The sequence below is a fragment of the Trachypithecus francoisi genome, unplaced genomic scaffold (genome assembly GCF_009764315.1).
Source record: "Trachypithecus francoisi isolate TF-2019V2 unplaced genomic scaffold, Tfra_2.0 Lachesis_group5, whole genome shotgun sequence".
Lineage (NCBI taxonomy): Eukaryota > Metazoa > Chordata > Mammalia > Primates > Cercopithecidae > Trachypithecus > Trachypithecus francoisi.
This window is the reverse complement of record NW_022681470.1, coordinates 22232537-22253066: the sequence shown is the minus strand read 5'-3', so window position 1 is coordinate 22253066 and position 20530 is coordinate 22232537. Positions and strand designations below refer to the sequence as shown.

At 42.8% G+C, this 20530-nt stretch overlaps 1 protein-coding gene across 1 annotated transcript in view; it reads left to right on the top strand.

Moving 5' to 3' along the window:
• Positions 1–9690: 9690 nt before the first annotated feature.
• Positions 9691–20530, top strand: part of LOC117075717 (LIM homeobox transcription factor 1-alpha) — a 47841-nt gene continuing 37001 nt past the window's right edge. The window contains exon 1 of the mRNA XM_033198310.1: positions 9691–9917. Within this exon, the coding sequence (XP_033054201.1) occupies positions 9743–9917 (175 nt within the window). The 5' untranslated portion in view covers positions 9691–9742. The remainder of the gene's footprint in view (positions 9918–20530) is intronic.

The window sequence follows — 20530 nt, the reverse complement described above, 5'->3', positions numbered from 1 at the left end:
GTTGAAGTTTGATTTGATTTGGTATAATAATGAGGGACAGAGCCTTGAGATACATGTAAAGTTCTGTTTTTGGCTCAGTTGACTGTCTTGAAATAAATTATCTTACATAAATATTTACATGGGCAGATATGGTAAACTGATTTTAATAAAGGCAGTTGATGAGTACCACTTATTGAGAGCAGCTAGTATGTGTCAGATACTTAAAATATACTATTTTACTTAACCTCCAAAATATCTTATAAGGTTGTTATGATCTCATTTTTAGAGATAAAGAAGCTGAGGCTCCAAGAGAGTTTGTAACTTGATCAAGTTCTTAAAGATAGAACCAAGGTTTGAATCCAGGTTTTATCAGATGTCAAAAGCTGTCCTCTTCCCACAATGTCTTGCTGAGTCTGGAATGGACACTTTGTGAGAACAAGAAAAGCACTTAGTCTACCATTTCAAGGTAGAAACCACCCATTGCCAGCAACATTTGTGATAGATGAAAAACCATGTGCATTACCCTGCCCTTCTTGGTGACACCAGTGCCTCCCGGAGCCTCTGGGACGTGCAGACATCATACTTAGCAGTTCTCGCTCCCACTCGTTCATCCCATTGTATGATCCTCCTTATAGCTCCCCAGGAGCTGCAGGCAGACAGAGACCCTGATTGGCTCTGCCAGCCACTTATTGTTTCCCATTTTCTCACCACTGCAGAGTCTTGAGACTGTCTCCTATAGAAGATCCTGCCACTCTATTGTCCATGCAGACTTTCCCACCACCCCAGGACCATGTGCTCAGTTGCTTATTGTGGTGTTGTTGGCTCAGCCTCAAGGACAGAGACCTTGAGCCAGCTGACAAGGTTGCTTGTGTCACTACTTCTAAGGCCACAAGCCATGCTTTTGGTTCTCAATACTTTTGAATACTCTTCTCTCACCATCTCTCCTTCAGTTTAGCCACATGGTCTCCCAGACTCCCAGCAGCAGATTTTCCGGCAGACGGTTTTGGCTTATGGCCAATCCCTGTCTCTGCCTGGATGACCTCAGTTACCAAGTCAACATGGCACTGAATGAATGCTGCTATGCTGCCCCCTGGTGGAGAGGTGGAAACTGAATGATACACAGATTCCTGCCTTGTTAAAGAGCCCCAAACCCTCGCTTACTTTCTAAACCAGAGGGTTCATATATCTTATCAAAACTCATATCGGTGGTGCCTGGAGAAAGATAGCTGATCTGTAGTAGACTACTGTCCAAAGCTACAGATTGCTGTGATTTCTTATTTTGGTGGGGCAAACGCAGTGCACTACAGTTGGCTCAAACTGGCATCAGGGTTTTTCATAGGTTTGCTTTGTCCGCCATCCTTCTACTTGTTTGTCTATGGTATGGAGGCTTTGAAAAGCTCTCTTTAAGGTCTGCAGGACTTTGGGATGAGGTTAATGAAGATCTTAGCCTCTCTCTGGGTGGATTTCCTCAGGTCTTCCTGGGTCCAACCCTGTCCCCATTGACTACATTTCTGCCTATATCTTGAAAAGAATGACCCGACTTACCAGGCTCCCCAGGAAATAGGGTTCCAGCAAGATTTGTCTTGTTTCTCAATCTCTTTGGAGTCACAGTAGACTCTTGGCTGGTGGTTTTGGGTCAGAGTGTCCCCACACACTATTTGTTCCTAACCCACACCCATGGAGGGTAGGCCTCTTTCAGAAATCCCTTCGGGTATTTTGGGGTCCACGAGCTGAGTAGCCTAAAGGGATCAACTTTCTTTTTTAACTCCTGCCTTTCATCTACCTACATGTCTGCAGTGGAGTCTCAGGACCTTCTATAAAACCATGGGCCTGTCTCGTGACTCTCTCATGAGCAGAGGCTGCCATCTTAACTGCTTGATCTTTCTACATGTTTCTCCTATGAAGACAGTGCTAGAAAGCATGTGGGAGAGAAATACAAAACAGGACCCATGAGTTCGCCATCCCAGAGTGGCTGTCTCCTACGGAGAGAACTGAAATATGGTCAGATTCTCTTTGAGTTCATAAAATAGTTCTATTAACCCCTATCCCACAAATTTAGTTAGATAATGGATAAAAAGAATATCACACTTTCTAGCACTGAGTGGGTATTCATTAAAGATTAATTCTTTTTTTCCTGTCCTCCACAAGCCCCCTTCCTTTGCAGAAATATGATTTTTGGAGTTGAAATATATTCTAACAATGAAGACACTGGTGTTCAGAATGGTAGGGTGATTTTCCTAAGATTACACAACAGGCATCGAAATCCAGGAGTCCCTAGAGTGTCTCGGTTGGTTGTCATCTTGTGTGGAGACTGTAATGCCTGCAGTACAGGAGTGTGCTTTGCATCCCGAAGTTCGGTGCTTCTTTGTTGATTGTCATAGACTTGTCTGCTAGTAGTTTCTCAGGCATCAAGCCTTCATGTCTGCTTTTGAAACCTTCTTGTCTCCTTGGTTACAGAGGAGGCTTCTCAACTCCTGTAATAAAAACTTGAAATATAAAAATGGGAGTAAGAAATTATCCAGCCTAGTGGGTTTCCAATGTGCCTTAGGAGCAAAATGTTGTCTTCCAATGATACTCTTCTATTAATAGAATAGATATCATGTCTTTTGGCTTTAGCTGTTTTATATTTATATATATTTGAATGATATGTTTCTGGAGAAGATTTTGTTCAAGAATTACCATATCAAGGCAGTGTCATGTTAAAACACTGTCTGGAGACCTGAATTTAGATGTGAATGAAGTGGGTTTCTCTGGTTGAAAGTGTGTGGAGACCTAGGAAACAGAGTCATCCTTCCTCCTCAGCCTCTAAGTTCGAGACAACTCTGATCTAGGACAGAACATTTCCATTGAGAAATGGATGATATGATAACCAAGATTCAGGGAAAGGTGGTGGCTTTTCTGAGGCATCTTGGAAAAGGCAGCACTTTTGAGCCCAGGTTTCTCATTCCAAGTCCTGTGTTCTTTCCCCGACACCTCACCTAGGGCAGGATGACTGAGTTTGGTTATAAGAAACACTGCTTCAGTTCGATGATCTTGGCCCATGTTGGAGAGAGGGTGAGAGGCCCATGGCTTGGTGTAAGGGGCATGTTCTGCCTGCACCATGAGCAGTGTGTCTCCTTGGTTCATCTTCTGGGTCAGCACTATGCTCTGGAGATGCAGTCATGCACATGTCAAAGGAGGGAGGAGTCAGTGGAAGGGCTCATGCTGCGGAGGAAGTGTTCTCTTAGAATGGAACTCACAACATTCTTTTTTTTTTTTGAGACAGAGTTTTGCTCTTTCTCTCTTGTTGCCCAGGCTGGAGTGCAATGGTGTGATCCCAGCTCACCGCAACATCTGCCTCCCGCGTTCAAGAGATTCTCCTGCCTCAGCCTCCTGAGTAGCTGGGATTACAGGCGTGCACCACCATGCCTGGCTAATTTTGTATTTTTAGTAGAGACGGGGTTTCACCATGTTGGCCACGCTAGTCTCGACCTCCCGATCTCAGATGATCTGGCCGCCTCAGCCTCCCAAAGTGCTGGGATTACAGGCGTGAGCCACCGCACCCGACCAGAACTCACAAAATTTTTAAGCAACAAGAACCATGTTTGAGGCAAGACAGAAAAATCCACAAGGGTCAAATGATAAAGGCACAAAAAAATTGTGCTACACCTTATAGGTCACAAAGTACTCCATGTACATTTAATCCTCATTAGTCCAGAAATGAAGACATCATTATTACCTTTTACATCAAAGCAAACTGAGGCAGCAAGTGATGAAGTGGTGTTCTCAGTCATGCTGCCTGGAAGTGGCAGAGCCTGAGAACCCAGGCTCTCTCACCAAAACTGAAAGTTATGCATCTTATAGCTTGCAGCTGTACAAGAAGAGATGTCAGCAAGGCATTGAATAGCATTTTGGCCAACCTCTATTTTCCTGCTTGGCAGAGTGAGTGGAAAAGGGAGAGTGAGAGGAGGTACAGGGAGAAAGAGGAAAAGAAGAGAAAGTGTAAGACAAAAGATTCTGTGACCTTTAGCCTAAGCTAACTGTATGGGTCTCTCCTTTGTGCTATTCCCAGCTATTTCTCTCTGCATATCCCAAACACATCCTACTGAGGTCATATATTTAGAGTCTGCTGCCTTCCAGAGAATGTGAACTCCCTAAGGAGAGGGACAGCCTTATTTATCACCGCATCCCCAGAGCCTTCCCCACAGAGAGTGATCAATAGAGGAAGAACAGCACTGAGTGCTTAGTCTCTGCAACAAGTACTGCACTGGATGCTTTTCCAAGAGGTAGATACTGTTATTCCCATTTTACAAGTGAGGGAATTAAATGCAAAGAGGAGATAAGGAATCATTTGAGGAACTTTCAGGGGTAGGACAATTTATAACATCAAGGAAAGCTGGGTGGTGTTATGTATGCCTTGATGAGCTGGACATCTCTGGAAGCCTTGTCCAGCTGGCCAGGGCACAGCCAGGCTGCCAGGCTATGAACCCACAGTGAGGTCTCATTAGCATTCAGTGGGGGAAGTAACCATGGGGGATGCCATCCAGAGCATTAGGAAGAGACAGGCTGTGTTTTAATTATGACCTGGACTTTTGAACAAACCCTTTTCTCTGCTTGTCTGAGCCTTAGAGAAAACAACTTGTGGGAGGTGTACAGTCGGCAGCTGGGTCCACAGCGGTAGCCGTACAGCTGTGTACACATCTGGCACACAGGTGGTGGACCACATGCACCTTTTCTCCTTGAATTGCTCTGGGGTTAGTGAAGGTAATAGGAGTCAAGGTAGTAAGGTGAGGTTGATCTGGTTTGAACCCAGAAAGGGAGGGAAAAACAGAAGGAGAGAAGAAAAAAACAGGACTGCCCTGCTCTTCCTGGTCTGTAATCCCCAGTGACCATGACCATTTCAGGATTTGAGCCCAGACAACTCCCGCCACTTCCTCTAGCCACTCCTGAGTCAACATGGTGGGCTTTCTTTGTTGAGCTCACTCCAACCCTCCCTTCTCCAACTTGGGGGAAATTTTTGGAGTGGGGGATGAAATTAAGAAGGCAAGAAAAAGAGGAGGAGATTAGCAGGGTGGAAGTTAGACAAGCACAGATGCTACCACCTGCTGTTGCAGCTTCTCAAGTGCTTGTTGACTCCCTGGGAGCATTTGCCTTGAGTCTGTTTAACAGTTAATTCCAGGGGAAGGGGAGGAGAAGGAGGGCTTGGGGACAAAGGGCCTTTGACCAGCTCCTGGAAAAGCATTGATTAGTTTGCTCAGGTTGGCAAACAGCAACCGGGGACTTGGGGCCCAGGGATGAAATGGGTGGATTTACTGTCCAATGACAGTATCCAGCATAGGGGAGAGGGAGTCAAGGCAAATAGTCAAAGGGCTGATGTGCCAGAGGTTTAGACATAGAGAGAAAAACTGCACTGGGTGAGAGGGCAGGGGAAGGGCAGCTGGAACCTGGAGTTCCAGGCTCTACCATAACTGTTAGTGATAAACGAGCCATTCCAACCCCTTGGACTGTCCCCCTGTTTCATTTCCTTGCTGAAACTGAGAGGCAGAGGAGAAGCATATCGAGATAGGTTATTCTGAGGTGCTTCTGATGGCCAAGGGCAGGGAGGACTGGCGTGGTGCTTCAAGGCCTTTGTTGAAAGTAAGACAGCACATGCACTTCCAATCCCGCAGCCTGGCCTCTGTCCCAGGAGGCTGTTTCCTGAGAGGTGGCTTCATCATCTTTTCCAAGCTTTGCCTTCCTTCACTCAAAGAATTTGAATGGCCCTCTTTTTTGTGTCAACTTATGAGTAATGCCTCCCTGGGAACTTCTCCTTAGTTTCCCCTTCATTCCACCCTCAAAACTCTTGCCTTCTTCCAGGAAGCTTCCAAGGTAAACACACAGTGCACATGTATTGACTTAGAATCATAAACCAGCACAATTTAGAGTTGGGAGGTGATTAAATATTATAATTACATATACGATAGCTTTATGCCATTCTATTTTATATTCATGGGACATTGCTTTATATTGTTCTTATATTCTGTTCCCTAAAGGTAAATCCGTAAGGTTAGACATGATTTATCTATTCATTTATGTGTTTGTTTACTGTCTCTCCCACTAGCATGTGTGCTACATGAGGTCAAGGATTTGTCTGTCTTGTATCCTTTTGTGCCTACAACAATGCCTACCACATAACAGACACTCAGTATATACTTGTTCATGTACATGAATGCTGTTTGGATGGTAGTTTCTTTTCCTTCTCTCCCTGCAAAGACACAGAGTGTGGTATATTGCAGGGTGCATAGTGGATGCTTCTGAATAAATGAAAGAATGAATGAAATGAATAAATGATTGAATGAGTACATGAATGAGATTTTGAGTGAATGAATTGGCAACGCTTAGGCCATCATGGTAGTTGGCCTGCCTATATGAAATGCTCTTCAGTTGTTCATATTTTCTTAGCTCCTGCCAGGGTGGGGCTCATCAGCAGAGCACAGTGGCCTCAGCTCCCTGGATAGGCTCTGAGTCAGTTCATATCTAGCTTTATAAAGAGGAGAGTGGTGTGGAGTTTTATCTGCTCTCTCTGGCCATTCTGTGCCCCCTTAACATTCTCTCCTGTACACCATCTGACCTTTCCATATCTACTGACCCCTCTGGCATGTGGGGATAAACAGAGTGTTTTTGAAAGTATTTTCCCCTCTATTTTGCTACTACTTTAAAAAAGAAAAAAAAAGTCTTTATTTTGGAAATAGTAAAATGAATGTTATAGTGAATGAATCCCAGAGATATTCTTAGGGTATATTGTCTCTGTACTTATGCCAAAGTTTTGACAAATGCAATTATGGTATCATCAAGCAATTTAAAAAAGAAAAAGGAAACAGAGGGATCTGCTTTAAATTTTAGTTTTATCATAGGTTACCCTGAATTGTTATTTCTCTGGAGTGACAAGGAAGAGAAGCGAGACATCTTTATTGGATATCTATTATGTGTCAGCTCATATGCTAGGCTGTTTATATATATTATGTTATTTCAGAAAGAGGGTGAACAAATTAGATCCACGAGTCAAATAAAATCAACTTTTATTGAGCATCCACCATATGTGAGAGTATATAAATATTCCATAGGCCTTGTTCTTGAAATAGGAGTTGTTGACAAGATAAGTTATAAACATGGGAAAAGTAAAATAATAAGGCAAGAGTAAGATAATATTTTGAGCCAGCAATTGCAAGCAATTGATGGTAGAATTTTTGTAGCTGGAGGAGACTGGCCTAACATCTTAACAACAGACAGAAAAAAGGAGACATGAAGGGGCAGGCTAAACAACCTGTCCAAGATTTTGCAGGGTTGTCTGTAGAGCTGGCAGCAGAGCACAGGCCTCCAGTGCCCACTACTTTTCATATTGTAGTTCTGAGACATCTCCAGAGAACTGTGGAATGACCCACAGAGATAGTTCCTGGTATCATCATTCAAAGGGGGGCAGTCACTTCAGGCTGGGGGGCACAGATCAGGGCAGGATTCAAGGAGAAGATGGAAGCTGCTGTGTCCTGAAGGGTGGTTTGGGTTCAGATAAATTAAACAGGAAAACATCATCTCTAGGATGGGGAAATGACATAAATAGTCCCAGAGGTAGGAAATGAGCAATTTTGTATATTGGAGTCTTCGCATTATCGTTACCTGCCAGCTCTGACCACTAGGACCCTGGGAGCCATGCCCCATGCTTTCCTATCTCCCAGCTGTAGGCTCTGCCCCCTTCTTTCTGTCTTACCTCTGCTGCGTGAGTCCTGATCCTGATAATTTCTCAGCCGCTCACTCATCTCACTACCTCTGTTTCTATTCCACTTTTCATATAGCCAAGAGCTCCTTTTCCAGAACTTGGATATTACCATGTTAAAAAAACCATTCAAGCCTAGTGAGGTGGCTCATGCCTATAATCCCAGCACTTTGGGAGGCTGAGGTGGGAGCATCACTTGAGGTCAGGAGTTCAAGACCAGACTGACCAACATGGTGAAACCCCATCTCTACTAAAAATACAAAAATTAGCTGGGCGTGGTGGTGTGTGCCTGTAATCCCAGCTACTCAGGAGGCTGAGGCAGGAGAATCACTTGAACCCAAGAGGCGGACATTGCAGTGAGCCGAGATCACGCCACTGCACTCCAGCTTGGGTGACAAAGCAAGACTCTGTCTCAAAAAAAAAAAAAAAAAAAGCCATTCAATGCTCCCGATTGCTGGCCAGATGATGTCCAGCTCCCTACTGTGTGATTGAGTCATGACTTAACCTCACCTGCCACCTTCTTGGAGGTACCTGCCTCTAACTTGGTGGAGTGCACCCTACAACCTGGGCATCCATGCCTGTTCATGGTTCCAGGCCTTTACACAGGCTGTTCCCTCCCCTGGGAATGTCCCTCCTCCCACCCCTTTGTGCCTGCCAGCCTGCCTTCCTTCCTGTCTTGTGTTTGATTTAGATTTATTGAATACATACTAAATGCACCCCCCACTCACTCCCTGCAGGTTAGTTATTTCCCGCTCTGTACTCCCACAGCCCTCTACTTTAATTATTTGGATATGTCTATCTCTTCCATTAGCCTGAACTCAATTCTGAGGGGGATTTTCCTTTATTCATCTTCACATCACTAGCACTTACTGCTTTTGGCTTGGCATATATAGTAGATACTCAACTGTTTTGTTGAAAATAAATGAAAGAAGAGTTAAGTCTTGAGAGATAGGCTGAATCTATTGAATATCAGGCTGGGAAGTTGGGATGCCATTTTTCAAAAACTGGATTACACATCTAAGCTCTTACACATCTCAAGAACTTGTTAAGAATTCACATTCTGGGGCACATCCTTTTACACTCTCACAGGAGTGGGCTTGGACAATTTTGTTATTGTTATTGCTGATTGAAATAATTTAAATAAGCTCCCCTAGGGATTCTGAACAGCCTGCCTGGTGCCGGTCTGTAGACCAACCTTTGAAAGCCCTGTGTCATGAACCACAGCAAATAAATTCTGGGCATTGATTCGGATACTCTTCTTTTTTTTAATCTTTAATTTTATTTTAGTTTCTGGGGTACATGTGCAGGATGTGCAGGTTTGTTACATAGATAAATATGTGCCATGATGGTTTGCTGCATTTATCAGCCCATCACCTCGGTATTAAGCCCAGTATGCATTAGCTATTTTTCCTAATGCTCTCCCTCCCCCCACCCCACCCCCTGACAGGCCCCAGAGTGTGTTTTCCTCTCTCTGTATCCATGTGTTCTCACTGTTCAGCTCCCACTTATAAGTGAGAACATGCGGTGTTTGGTTTTCTTTTCCTGCAATGGTTTGCTGAGGATAATGGCTTCCAGCGCCAATCATGTCCCTGAAAAGGACATGATCTTGTTCCTTTTTATGGCTGCATGGTATTTCATGGTGTATATGTACCACATTTCCTTTATCTAGTCAGACACCCTTCTTCAGCCTTTGAGTGACTCAACTGCATGCTTCAATTCAATCTCCTCAAGGAATAAATAACCTGGATTTAAAATACATTTCATTCTAACATTCATATCCTAGTTCTTGAAGTTCCTTTTGCTGTTGACTTCAGGGGAGGCCCATAGGGAATAACTAACCTGGATTTAAAGTACATTCCATTCTAACATTCATATCCCAGTTCTTGAAACTCCTTTTGCTGTTGACTTCAGGGGAGACCCAGGACCAAGCCAGATTTTACTCATGGTGCATGTACTTCCTTTCTCCCTGCTGCCAGGCTGTTTGCTGTTAAATGTGGGGGCTGCTTCGAGGCCATCGCTCCCAATGAGTTTGTTATGCGGGCCCAGAAGAGTGTATACCACCTGAGCTGCTTCTGCTGCTGTGTCTGCGAGCGACAGCTTCAGAAGGGTGACGAGTTTGTTCTGAAGGAGGGGCAGCTGCTCTGCAAAGGGGACTATGAGAAGGAGCGAGAGCTGCTCAGCCTGGTGAGCCCAGCAGCCTCAGACTCAGGTGAGTGCCAGGTGGCGGGCAGGGCTGAGGTGGGGTGGGTAGAGTGTAGTTGGGTGGCTGTCTGCATTGTTTCTTCCCTAAAGAGCCAGCCTCCAGGGCAGCCTAGCTCCGTGGCAAGGCAGTTCTGTGTATTCCAGGAACTTTCTTTGTAAGCTCGGAGAAATCTCTCATCAGTCAGCGATTACCATGATGATGGTGCATAACAAATTACCCTCAAATTCCATGGCATACAACCATAAACACTTCACACACACACACACACATGTGTCTGGGTTAACTGGAGTTAACTGGACTTTGCTTCAGGCTTCCAGTTACCTGGAGTCTGCTGATCCCAGCTGAGCTTAGCTCCAGGCTGTAGACAAGGTTTAGGAATACTCTTGTGCCATTCATTCCAGGATCCAGGTTTGAGGAGCAGCAGCTGCAGGGCATGATCTTCAGATAGTGGTAAAAGTGCAAGAAGGCATGCCCAACCACAGAGCACATTTCAAGCTTCTGCACACATCATGTCTGCTAATACTCCATTGGCCAAAGCAAATGGCAATATCAAATCCAAAGTCAAGAGGAGAAGAAATACACTCCATGCACCACAAACCCCTGCCCAGGTATAGATACATAATACTTTTAAAGAGAATGATGGATTGGAACCAGTAATTCAGTCTACCACAATCACCAAACTGTCCTAAGCTTTTGTTTCCTCATTTGTCAAGTGGGAAAGATGGAATCTATCTAAGGCTTGGCAGGTCACATAAAGTAAGGCACTAGAATGATTTTGTTCTTTCTCCTCATCAGCCACTCAACCCTCCCTCTTACTGCCTTGAGGGTTGGCGAAAGAGAGAAGACAGGAGAGGTTCAGAGATTTTACAGGGCAGGTTTCACAAGGCCAGACAAATTACATTAAATTAACACTGACTACATTCAACATGAAATGCCTTTTTGGAGTGTTGGTCCGCACAGCTCCAGCATTCCTCTTATCTATAGGAATCTGTGAGATCCAATTAGGTAACATCTATGTGACCTTACCAGTTCTTGCCATTGCCAATTCCAGTCCATTTCCAAGCCCCCTGTAACCTCACTCTATCCATCTCTTTGGCCTGTTTGGGAGATTCTGATCACTCCCACCCTTCACTCCAGCCTTACTAGGCCCTAGCACCTGTCAATGTGTCTCACCCACTCTCAAATCTTAAAAGTCTATTCCTTCTCTGCCTCCTTCCCTCTCTCTTTTGTCTGCTAGCTTATCCTTTAAGCTTCCCTCTAAAGGCAACTTTATCGGGAAGGTCTCTTAATCCCTCATGCTGGGTGAGTTTACCCTTAACTTCTGCTACTGGGATATTTACTTCATTGTAGTCACATGTTTGGTTGTTTCTTATTCTTTTCAGAGTGCTAAACTCTGTGAAGGACAGTGTGTGTCTTATTTACCACTATACTCCCAGGCCTAGCACAGGCATGGAGCACTGAGGGTGTCTGATAAAACTCTTTGTTAAAGAGTGAATAAACACGTGAGACAAAAGCATCATGGCATGGTGTTTAAGTGCAAAAACTTTGGAGACAGACAGGTAGGGTGACTTAGCCAGGTTTTATCACTATATCGCTGTGACTTTGGGCAAATTTTGGAACCTCTCTAAGCCTCAATCTCCACAGCTATAAAATGGTGATGATCACACCTACTAACAGGTTTACTGTTGGAGAATGAGACAGAATGCATATAAAAAGCCTGGCGTTCAATAAATGCGGGTGCTTGACATCCACTAGACAGTGTTAGCATCTTTGTAGCAGCTGTGTTCTGCTCCCTTTACCTTCCAGGTTGGTTCTTGCCTGGCCTTGCTTGCAGCCTTAAGAAAGCTGACATCAGGAAAGCCCCAACCTCTACTGGTGTTATTGGCCTTAGGTTTTCCTGGATTTATTATTTTGATTTAAGGGAAATTTCTCCTTGTCAGGAACACTGGCACTAACTTATGGAGTATCTTCTTCAGGGGCAGTTGGGCCCATTCTAATGGGTATACCACTTGGTATTAAAAGGTCAACTTAACCTGTCATTTTCCTCCAGGTATCTTGCTGTGTCCACCCTCTTAGGCTTCCTCCCCAAAATCCTGTAGAATTTCTGATTTCCCAAGGGCTTAGGTGTTATGGTGATCAGAATACCAGCATGACCATAGAAAGATGTGTACTACCCTCCCCTCCCACCTCATCAATATTACTTTCAATGAATGGGGAGTGCTGTCTCTTGAGTAGTTGTACTCTTTGTTAGATCTAATAATTAGAGTGACATTCTAGCATTTCCTGTGTTAAATCAAAAATTACTTCCCTGTACCTTTCTATCTACAGTGTAAACACTCTATGATTTTGTTGAATAATTAAATGAATGAATTATAATTCTGTTCTCTGAAACTGGAAAAAATAGGTCTGATTGAATCATTTGAAGACAACAATTATGTCCTCATTCAATCTTGACTTCTCTATCCTAAACATACATAATTCCTTCATTTGATATGGGTTTCTCACATAGAAACCCATATGATATGCTTTCTCGCATAGAAATAAATGCTGTGGTCTAGCCTTTCCTGATAAACATTTGTTTGGAGGCTTAATCACTAAATTATTCCATAGTCCCTGTGTTAACGGCTTACAGATTTTACTTCACTACAAAATCAGTAAGAGGCATTAGTGGATTGGCTCCACGCCCCTACCTCTGCAAAAAAAAAAAGAAGAAGCAATAGCAAAAGCTTATCTGATCTAAGCAACATTTACAGATTAATAAAATTATAATGCTCAGTACCAGGGAACTGCAACAGGTTCACTTCCTGATCACATTTTCAGCAATATGTTCAGTTATGGAAATTTCTCTTTGAGGCTGATAATGACATATTGGAGCTTTCCAGTTTATTCATTCAGTAGACATATCCTGAGTGCTTGTATTATGCCAGGCACAGAGTCAGAATATGAATGACAAGAATGATGTGGGGATGGGGAGGTCTCAAAAGCATATCAAATGAAGGAATTGTGTATGTTTAGGATAGAGAAGTCAAGACTGAATGAGGACATAATTGTTGTCTTCAAATGATTAGATCAGACCTATTTTTTCCAGTTTCAGAGAACAGAATTATAATTCATTCATTTAATTATTCAACAAAATTATAGAGTGTTTACACTGTAGATAGAAAGGTACAGGGAAGTAATTTTTGATTTAACACAGGAAATGCTAGAATGTCATTCTAATTATTAGATCTAACAAAGAGTACAACTACTCAAGAGACAGCACTCCCCATTCATTGAAAGTAATATTGATGAGGTGGGAGAGGAGGGTAGTTCTAGAAGACCTCTGTTATCCCTTTCAACTCTAAAAACCTGTAATTATTTTTGTAGTTTTAAATGAAGTGACATTAAAGTCTCAATCAGAATCAAATATCTTACCTGGACTACTCATTTTGTCAATTATATCAATGCTACTTGTCTTGTATCATAAATTTTTTTGTGTGCTAAAGCTTGCCTCTTGACTGAGAGGACAAACTTTTAGAGAACAGGGTTGTAGCTTTTGGTTCCTTTGTTCCTTTAACAAAGCTTAGCATGATGTCAAGAGAAGAGTAAGCGATCAAGAAGTACCTAATTAGTTGAATTAAATCTTCATGGAATGAAGTCCACCTCATTGTTAACAGAAAGCAGACAACTTTAGGATCTGCCCCAGTACAAATACAGTTCCTCCTCTGGTTTCTGTCTTGAGTATCATACATATATATTGTAGGTGTTTGATAAGTGTTTGTTCATGACTGACTGATCTAGTATCTTTTTTTTTTTTTTTTTTGAGATGGAGTCTCGCTCTGTCACCCAAGCTGGAGTGCAGTGGCCAGATCTCAGCTCACTGCAAGCTCCGCCTCCCGGGTTCACGCCATTCTCCTGCCTCAGCCTCCCGAGTAGCTGGGACTACAGGCGCCCGCCACCTCGCCCGGCTAGTTTTTTGTATTTTTTTAGTAGAGACGGGGTTTCACCGTGTTAGCCAGGATGGTCTCGATCTCCTGACCTTGTGATCCGCCCGCCTCGGCCTCCCAAAGTGCTGGGATTACAGGCTTGAGCCACCGCGCCCGGCCGTATCTTTAACCTTTTTATCAATGACTTGGATGAAGACACAGAAGGCAGGTTTATTTGGTTTACAGATGACACAAACCTGTCAGGGAAGGCTGGTGTGGCAGTGGATACTCTCAATGTTCAAAAAGATTTTGACAAGCTAGCAGAACTGCACGAAGACAGCAAGATGAAATCTAACCATCATCTCCCAAAATTCAATTGTAATTGTATGAAATGGTGCCTGTTTTGAGCGAATTCCACGTGGGATTATAGTTGGCAATAAAGCCAATAGGAGCCAAAAAGACATATGCTGCATTAATAGAACTACACTGTCCCTAATGTGTAATTATAGTTTGAATATTTTTTTTTTTTGCCCTGCTCAGAGCACATTTAGAATATGTGGGCTAATTTTAAATGATACATTTGAGGAGGTCATTGACTAACTAGAGAGAATCTTGAGGAGAGTAATTAGCTTGTTAAATCATAAATAATTAAAGAGACTCGGTGTATTAAGTAAAAATAAGGCCAAGGGACATATGAGAGTCACACCTAAGGTTGCCCACCCATGTACTGGGGAAGAAATGACAGATTTTGGTTCAACATAGGGTAGAGCTGTGTCTGACAAAGGGTCAGACTGGATTGCCTTTATGGGAAATAAACTGCTTGTCCCTTAACATTTTAATTACAGTTGGTGGAATACTGTATCAATGACCTTTAGGGTGGCTTACATCTAAGATTCTAGAGGGAGGAAGGAGGGAGGGGGGTAAAGGTTGAAAAACTAACTCTTGGGTACTGTGCTTATTACTTGGGTGATCAGATCACTTGTACCCCATACCTCAGCATCATGCAGCATACCCATGTAAAAAACCTGCACATGTACGCCCTGCATCTAAAACAGAAGTTGAAATTATTATTATTTTTTAAATGTATAGTTCTGTGATGCTGACTGATCTTACACAAAAGCAGGGTGGGATACCAAACTCAGGACATCTGCAACTGCTGTGTGCCCTTTTCTGGTGTGGGCCAGCCTTTTTGTCCTGGTCCCTGCTTTCCTGATGGCCTTGAAGCAGCCTCCCAAGCAGATGAAGGGAATTTGTAGCCAGAGTCAGTTGATTTTCTTTTTGACACTGGGCAACTTGGATGCCCAAGGTCTCCAGGAGAGACCCCGCAACATTTACAAACTTCTACATAAGTCTCTAGAAGTGGTTTTCTCCTTCACCAGAGAATCACGGGCTCTTGAGATTGGCAGGCACTTTGGAGTTTATCCATTCCAAGTTCCCATCAGATACTTATCCAGCCTTTACTTGAGCATTTCCTATCATGGGGAGTTGAAAAGATAGAGGGGAAAAATACCAAACTGCTTTTTCTCCTCTCTACTCTCCACTCCACATAACACTTCTGACACCAGCCATGTAGGGGTTTTCCCCACATAGCAAACAATTCTCCAGTGGACACCAGCTGGGTATCCCTTAATTCAATTTAATTCTGACACTGTCTACCTAGAGGTAACATCAGATCCCACAGGTTAAGAGCTTGATCCCACAAGACTGCCAGGCCCCACCCCACTTAAGAGGTCAATCAATCACAAGTAGTAGGTTGTCAGCTATATTTCTAGCTCACTGGCTATAAATTGTGGATCCTAGGACCTCATCTTCAGGCTCACTAAATTTTCTAGAGCAGCTCACACTTTACTTACATTTACTCATTTACCACAAAGGATATTTTAAAGGATACAGATGAACAGACAGGTGAAGAAATTCATAGGGCAAGGTATGGGGGAAGGGGTGCAGAGCTTCCATGCTGTCTCTGGAGGCACCCCTCCAGGAACCTCCACATTTCAAGCTATCCAGAAGTTTCCTAACTTTGTCCTTCCGAGTTTTTGTGGAGGTTTTATTACATAGGCAATGATTGATTACATCATTACCCATTGGTGGTCAGCTTAACCTTCAGCCCCTCTCCCCTCCCCAGAGGTGAAGGATTAGGGGTTAGGGGATGGGGCTGAAAGTCCCAACCTTCTAATCATGCCTTGGTCTTTCCAGTGACCAGCCCCCATCCTGAAAGAACCTAGGGGCTCCCAGTTACCATTAGCCTACAAAAGATACTCTTATCACTATGGAGTGTTCAAGGATTTTAGTAGATTTTTGCCAAGAAACTGGATGAAGACCAAATACATATTCCGCAATATCACAGTGGCCCTTGACTTCAATTTTGAGGGTAAATTGTCAGAATTGTTACATTGAATTCCAACATCAATCTCCGTATGTAAATTCAAACCATGGTCTTGGCTGTACTTTCGGGAACTCACAAAGCAAGTGTTTCCTCTACATGGGGCAGCCCTTCAAGTTCAAGACAGAAATGCTCCCTGAGAGCTAAGATATTTTCTAAGTTTTGTCTTTCTAGTTCTTCCTCATTATTCTAACTAGCCCTCAATTGCAGACTTTCTGTTTTCTATCTACAATCTTTTTCAGAGGTACAACCAAGAAGGGGATACGGTTTTCCTTATGTGGTTTGAACTAGCACAGTGTTATTACTGTCTGTTGTAGATATTATGTTCTGTTGATGTAGCCCATGATTTCATTAGCTTTTTTGACCTGGGGGTGGAGGCAGGGGCTTGGGGCTTGGCTGTGGGTAACCATGGCTTCTGGCCAGTCCATGTTGCATTTCTTACTTATCTACCCCTCTTATCTTTACATTTCCTTCTAAAATCAGAAGTCACCTGAGAGTGTCCTGTGAAGCAGTTTTTAAAAACTTTTAAAAATAAAAACGTTTTTTAAATTTACAAAACAGTTGCAAAATAGGACAGAAGTTTCCATATACCCTTCATTCAGCTTCCTGTAATGCTAACATTTTACATAACCATGGTACACTTATCAAAACTAAAAAATTAACATTGGTATAACACTCAACTAAATTATAGGCATTATTCCATTTCATGAAATTTTTTTTCATTAATGTCTTTATCCATTCCAGAATTGAATCCAGTACATCACGCTGCAATTAGTTGTTTTATGTTTTGTTTGTTTGTTTGTTTTAATTGAGATGGAGTCTTGCTCTGTTGTCCAGGATGAAGTGCAGTGGCGTGATTTCGGCTCACTGCAGGCTCCACCTCCCGGGTTCATGCCATTCTCCTGCCTCAGCCTCCCGAGTAGCTGGGACTACAGGTGCCCACCACCATGCCTGGCTAATTTTTTTTTTTTTGTATTTTTAGTAGAGACAGGGTTTCACCATGTTAGCCAGGATGGTCTCAATCTCCTGACCTCATGATCCACCTGCCTCAGCCTCCCAAAGTGCTGGGATGCAATTAGTTTTATGTTAAATTGCTTTCCTTTTTTCTTCGTTTTTGGAATCACTGAAAAATGTTGAGTCAGAATTTCATTTTTGCTATCTGAAATAATATCTTTATTTCCTTTTAGTGTCTTTCACCATGGGATCCAAATGCTTTTTTTTTTTTTTTTTTTTTTGCTTTTTTATTTACCATTAAAATTTTTTTTCTTCCTGAAGACCAGTTTGCATTTTAGATCATGCCTAGGATTTATTTCTTGGCTAAGGCAGGGCTCTTTTAGGTGCTCTGCTTTTGTACAGGGATTTTCCCAGAGGAAGCCTGGTTGCGAAGTCCCTGTCATGAGGGCCCCTTTCTGCAAAGAATGTTTTATGTTTTGGATTAATGCAGCAGTTCCATGACCTCCATTTACTGGGCAATCTGAACTGCTCTGTGAGGCTTATACTGCTTCACTCCTTGCGTTCTGCATTCATCTGGCCCTAGCATGGTGCCTGGCATGCAATATGCACTCAGTAAATGTTTGCTTATTGTGTGAACAAATTCACTTTGTCCTATTCATATTGGCCTCTGATATCCTTGGCAAAGAAGCATCAACTTCCAGTGTAACTTTTCTCCTTGCCGAAGCCAAAGAGAAGATTCCTCACATCTGCTGGAGTCTGTGAATCCTTCTTCCTCCTAATTATCCGTGGGATATAGGATGTTTTGATTTGGAAGATCCAAATGCCTCGCTTGCCACTCTCATTGTGTAATATGTCTCTTTCTCCTATTCTGAGTCATGCTCTCCACTGCAGGTACTTAGACATTTGTCTTAATTTCCTTCTACAACCTTGGAACTGTTTTGTTTTTTTTTTTTTCCAATTCATTTCAAAAGTATTTCATCCACCCTGTCTTGGAAATCTTCTTGTTCTCCAATAAATAAGACTAGAGGAGCAGCAGTTAACTCACAAATTCTGGAAAGTGCCTGACTCTTCTCTGGGATTATCCTTGTCAGTTCATGGTTCTGAATTTTACAATGAAAGATAGAAAAGGTCAGCAGGAGTTATGAAGAAGTCTCGCCCTCCATATCATAGTGCATGGGATCTAAAGCTAGACAGGTCTTTGATGCTTTCCCTGCACTCACAAGCAGTGTGACTTTGAGCTAGCCACTTCTCCTCTCCAGGACTCTATTTCCTAACCAGTAAATAGGGGGTTACAATACAGTCTTTGTGGGTTGCTGTAGAACAAAAAGAGGTAATGAAAATCAAGGGCTTGAAACTTGATCAATGTCCAATAAATGGCAGTTACCATTATTATCTCCTAGTGTGGGAGCTAGTGTAGTTATGGATGGCTCATGGGTCATAAGCTTATGTCACCAAAGATCCATCATTTGCAAGTATCTCCTCTTCCATCTTTGCTCTTTGGTTTTAGGCACTTATGGATAGCATACCTTGGGAACCTCAAGGTGGTACAGATAGGGCCTGTCATTTTGGGTGGCTAGGGTGCATAAAGTAAAGATGGGCTGATTCATACCATAGAGCCTGTGTGTCTCAGAGGCACTTTCTGGTTTTTGAACATCTTAGCTAGCTAGTGTTGTTGCATCCTGGAAAGTCAATGCAGAAGACTGGGGGAAAAACAGTCTTGAAGTTATTTCTGAGATTTAATAGAAATCTCAAGCAAGAATGGGAAGGATTTATCAAACATAGCTACCTTTTTTTAATAGACCAGAAAACTGATGCGTACACTGGTCATTATTTGAGCTATTTTAAATACCTAAGTGCTTCCTTATTCCTAAACATTACACTTCCTGGCATATAGTTATCCTGGGGATGGAGCTGTCTGTGCCTGTTGGTCTGAGGGTGATGGTATGTCTCCCATCTTTGAATGAGTTGTTTTTGGAGTGGACTTGACTTTTCTCTTGCAACTGGAGTCTTTGAGTCCAGACAGGACATTGAACCTGACAGTTAATGAATGCAGTGTACAGCTGAGCCAGAGTTACTCTATTCCTAAGTAGGCTGCTAGCATTACTCTGTTACATGCCATAATCTATTTATGTCCTTCCAGGCAGCCACCTGACCAACCTTTAATTCAACAAATATTTCTTACAGACACCCACACTCTGTCAGACTCTGTGCTAAATGCTATGTTTTAGTTGCAGAGAAAGAATGGCAGAGGAACGGTGAATGCTGAGCAGCACAATTGAGGAAAACATCTCAAAGCCAACATCTTAATGTCAGGGGAACAGGGGCCAGCTTTGTAATAGAAAGGAGCTGACAGATGGGAAAAGGGACATAGCTTGGAGATCAATCTAACCATTCTTTTTAAGAAGCAGAAGGGGCCGGGCGCGGTGGCTCAAGCCTGTAATCCCAGCACTTTGGGAGGCCGAGACGGGCGGATCACGAGGTCAGGAGATCGAGACCATCCTGGCTAACATGGTGAAACCCCGTCTCTACTAAAAATACAAAAAAACTAGCCGGGCGAGGTGGCGGGCGCCTGTCGTCCCAGCTACTTGGGAGGCTGAGGCAGGAGAATGGCCGGAACCCGGGAGGCGGAGCTTGCAGTGAGCTGAGGTCCGGCCACTGCACTCCAGCCTGGGCGACAGAGCGAGACTCTGTCTCAAAAAAAAAAAAAAAAAAAAAAAAGAAGCAGAAGGGTGAGCCACTTTAAAAACAACAACAACAAAAAAACCTTGAGTAAGTATTTAAAAGTACATACATAAACATATTTATGAAGAAACATATTTAAATCATACTTTATATTTTCCTCTAGAGCCATGTTTTCAAAAGACTCTATGGTAGCACTTTTCAGAAAATCTTAGCTACAGCTAAGTAAAAAATACATTTTTTATCATAAGCTAATATACACATTTATATGTGAGTATATAAGTTTCAACACTTAGACTGACTTGCTGCTTGCCCTATGTGCTGATATTTTCTATTCCATTTATTTTAAATTCTATTTTTAGCCCACTGTAGTAATTTCATAAGCTACTCATGGGTCATAACCAGAAGTTTGAAAAACACTGCTTCAAAGCACAGTTACTTGCAAACCTATTCCCAGGTTTTGGAATTGGTATAAATTTCTTAAATGTCAAGCCAATAAATATGTCTTAATGATACTGTGCCAGGTGCTGTGAATAAGACAAAAGGCACAAATGATATCATCTCTGGGCCCAAAGGCTTGGTGAAGTGGCCTGAGTACAGTAAACATGTAATAACTGTTGTCTATTTTTATTGTTGTTATTAAGGAGACATCAAGGGTACACATATTTATATCATGACTAGTACAAAGGTCTTCATGA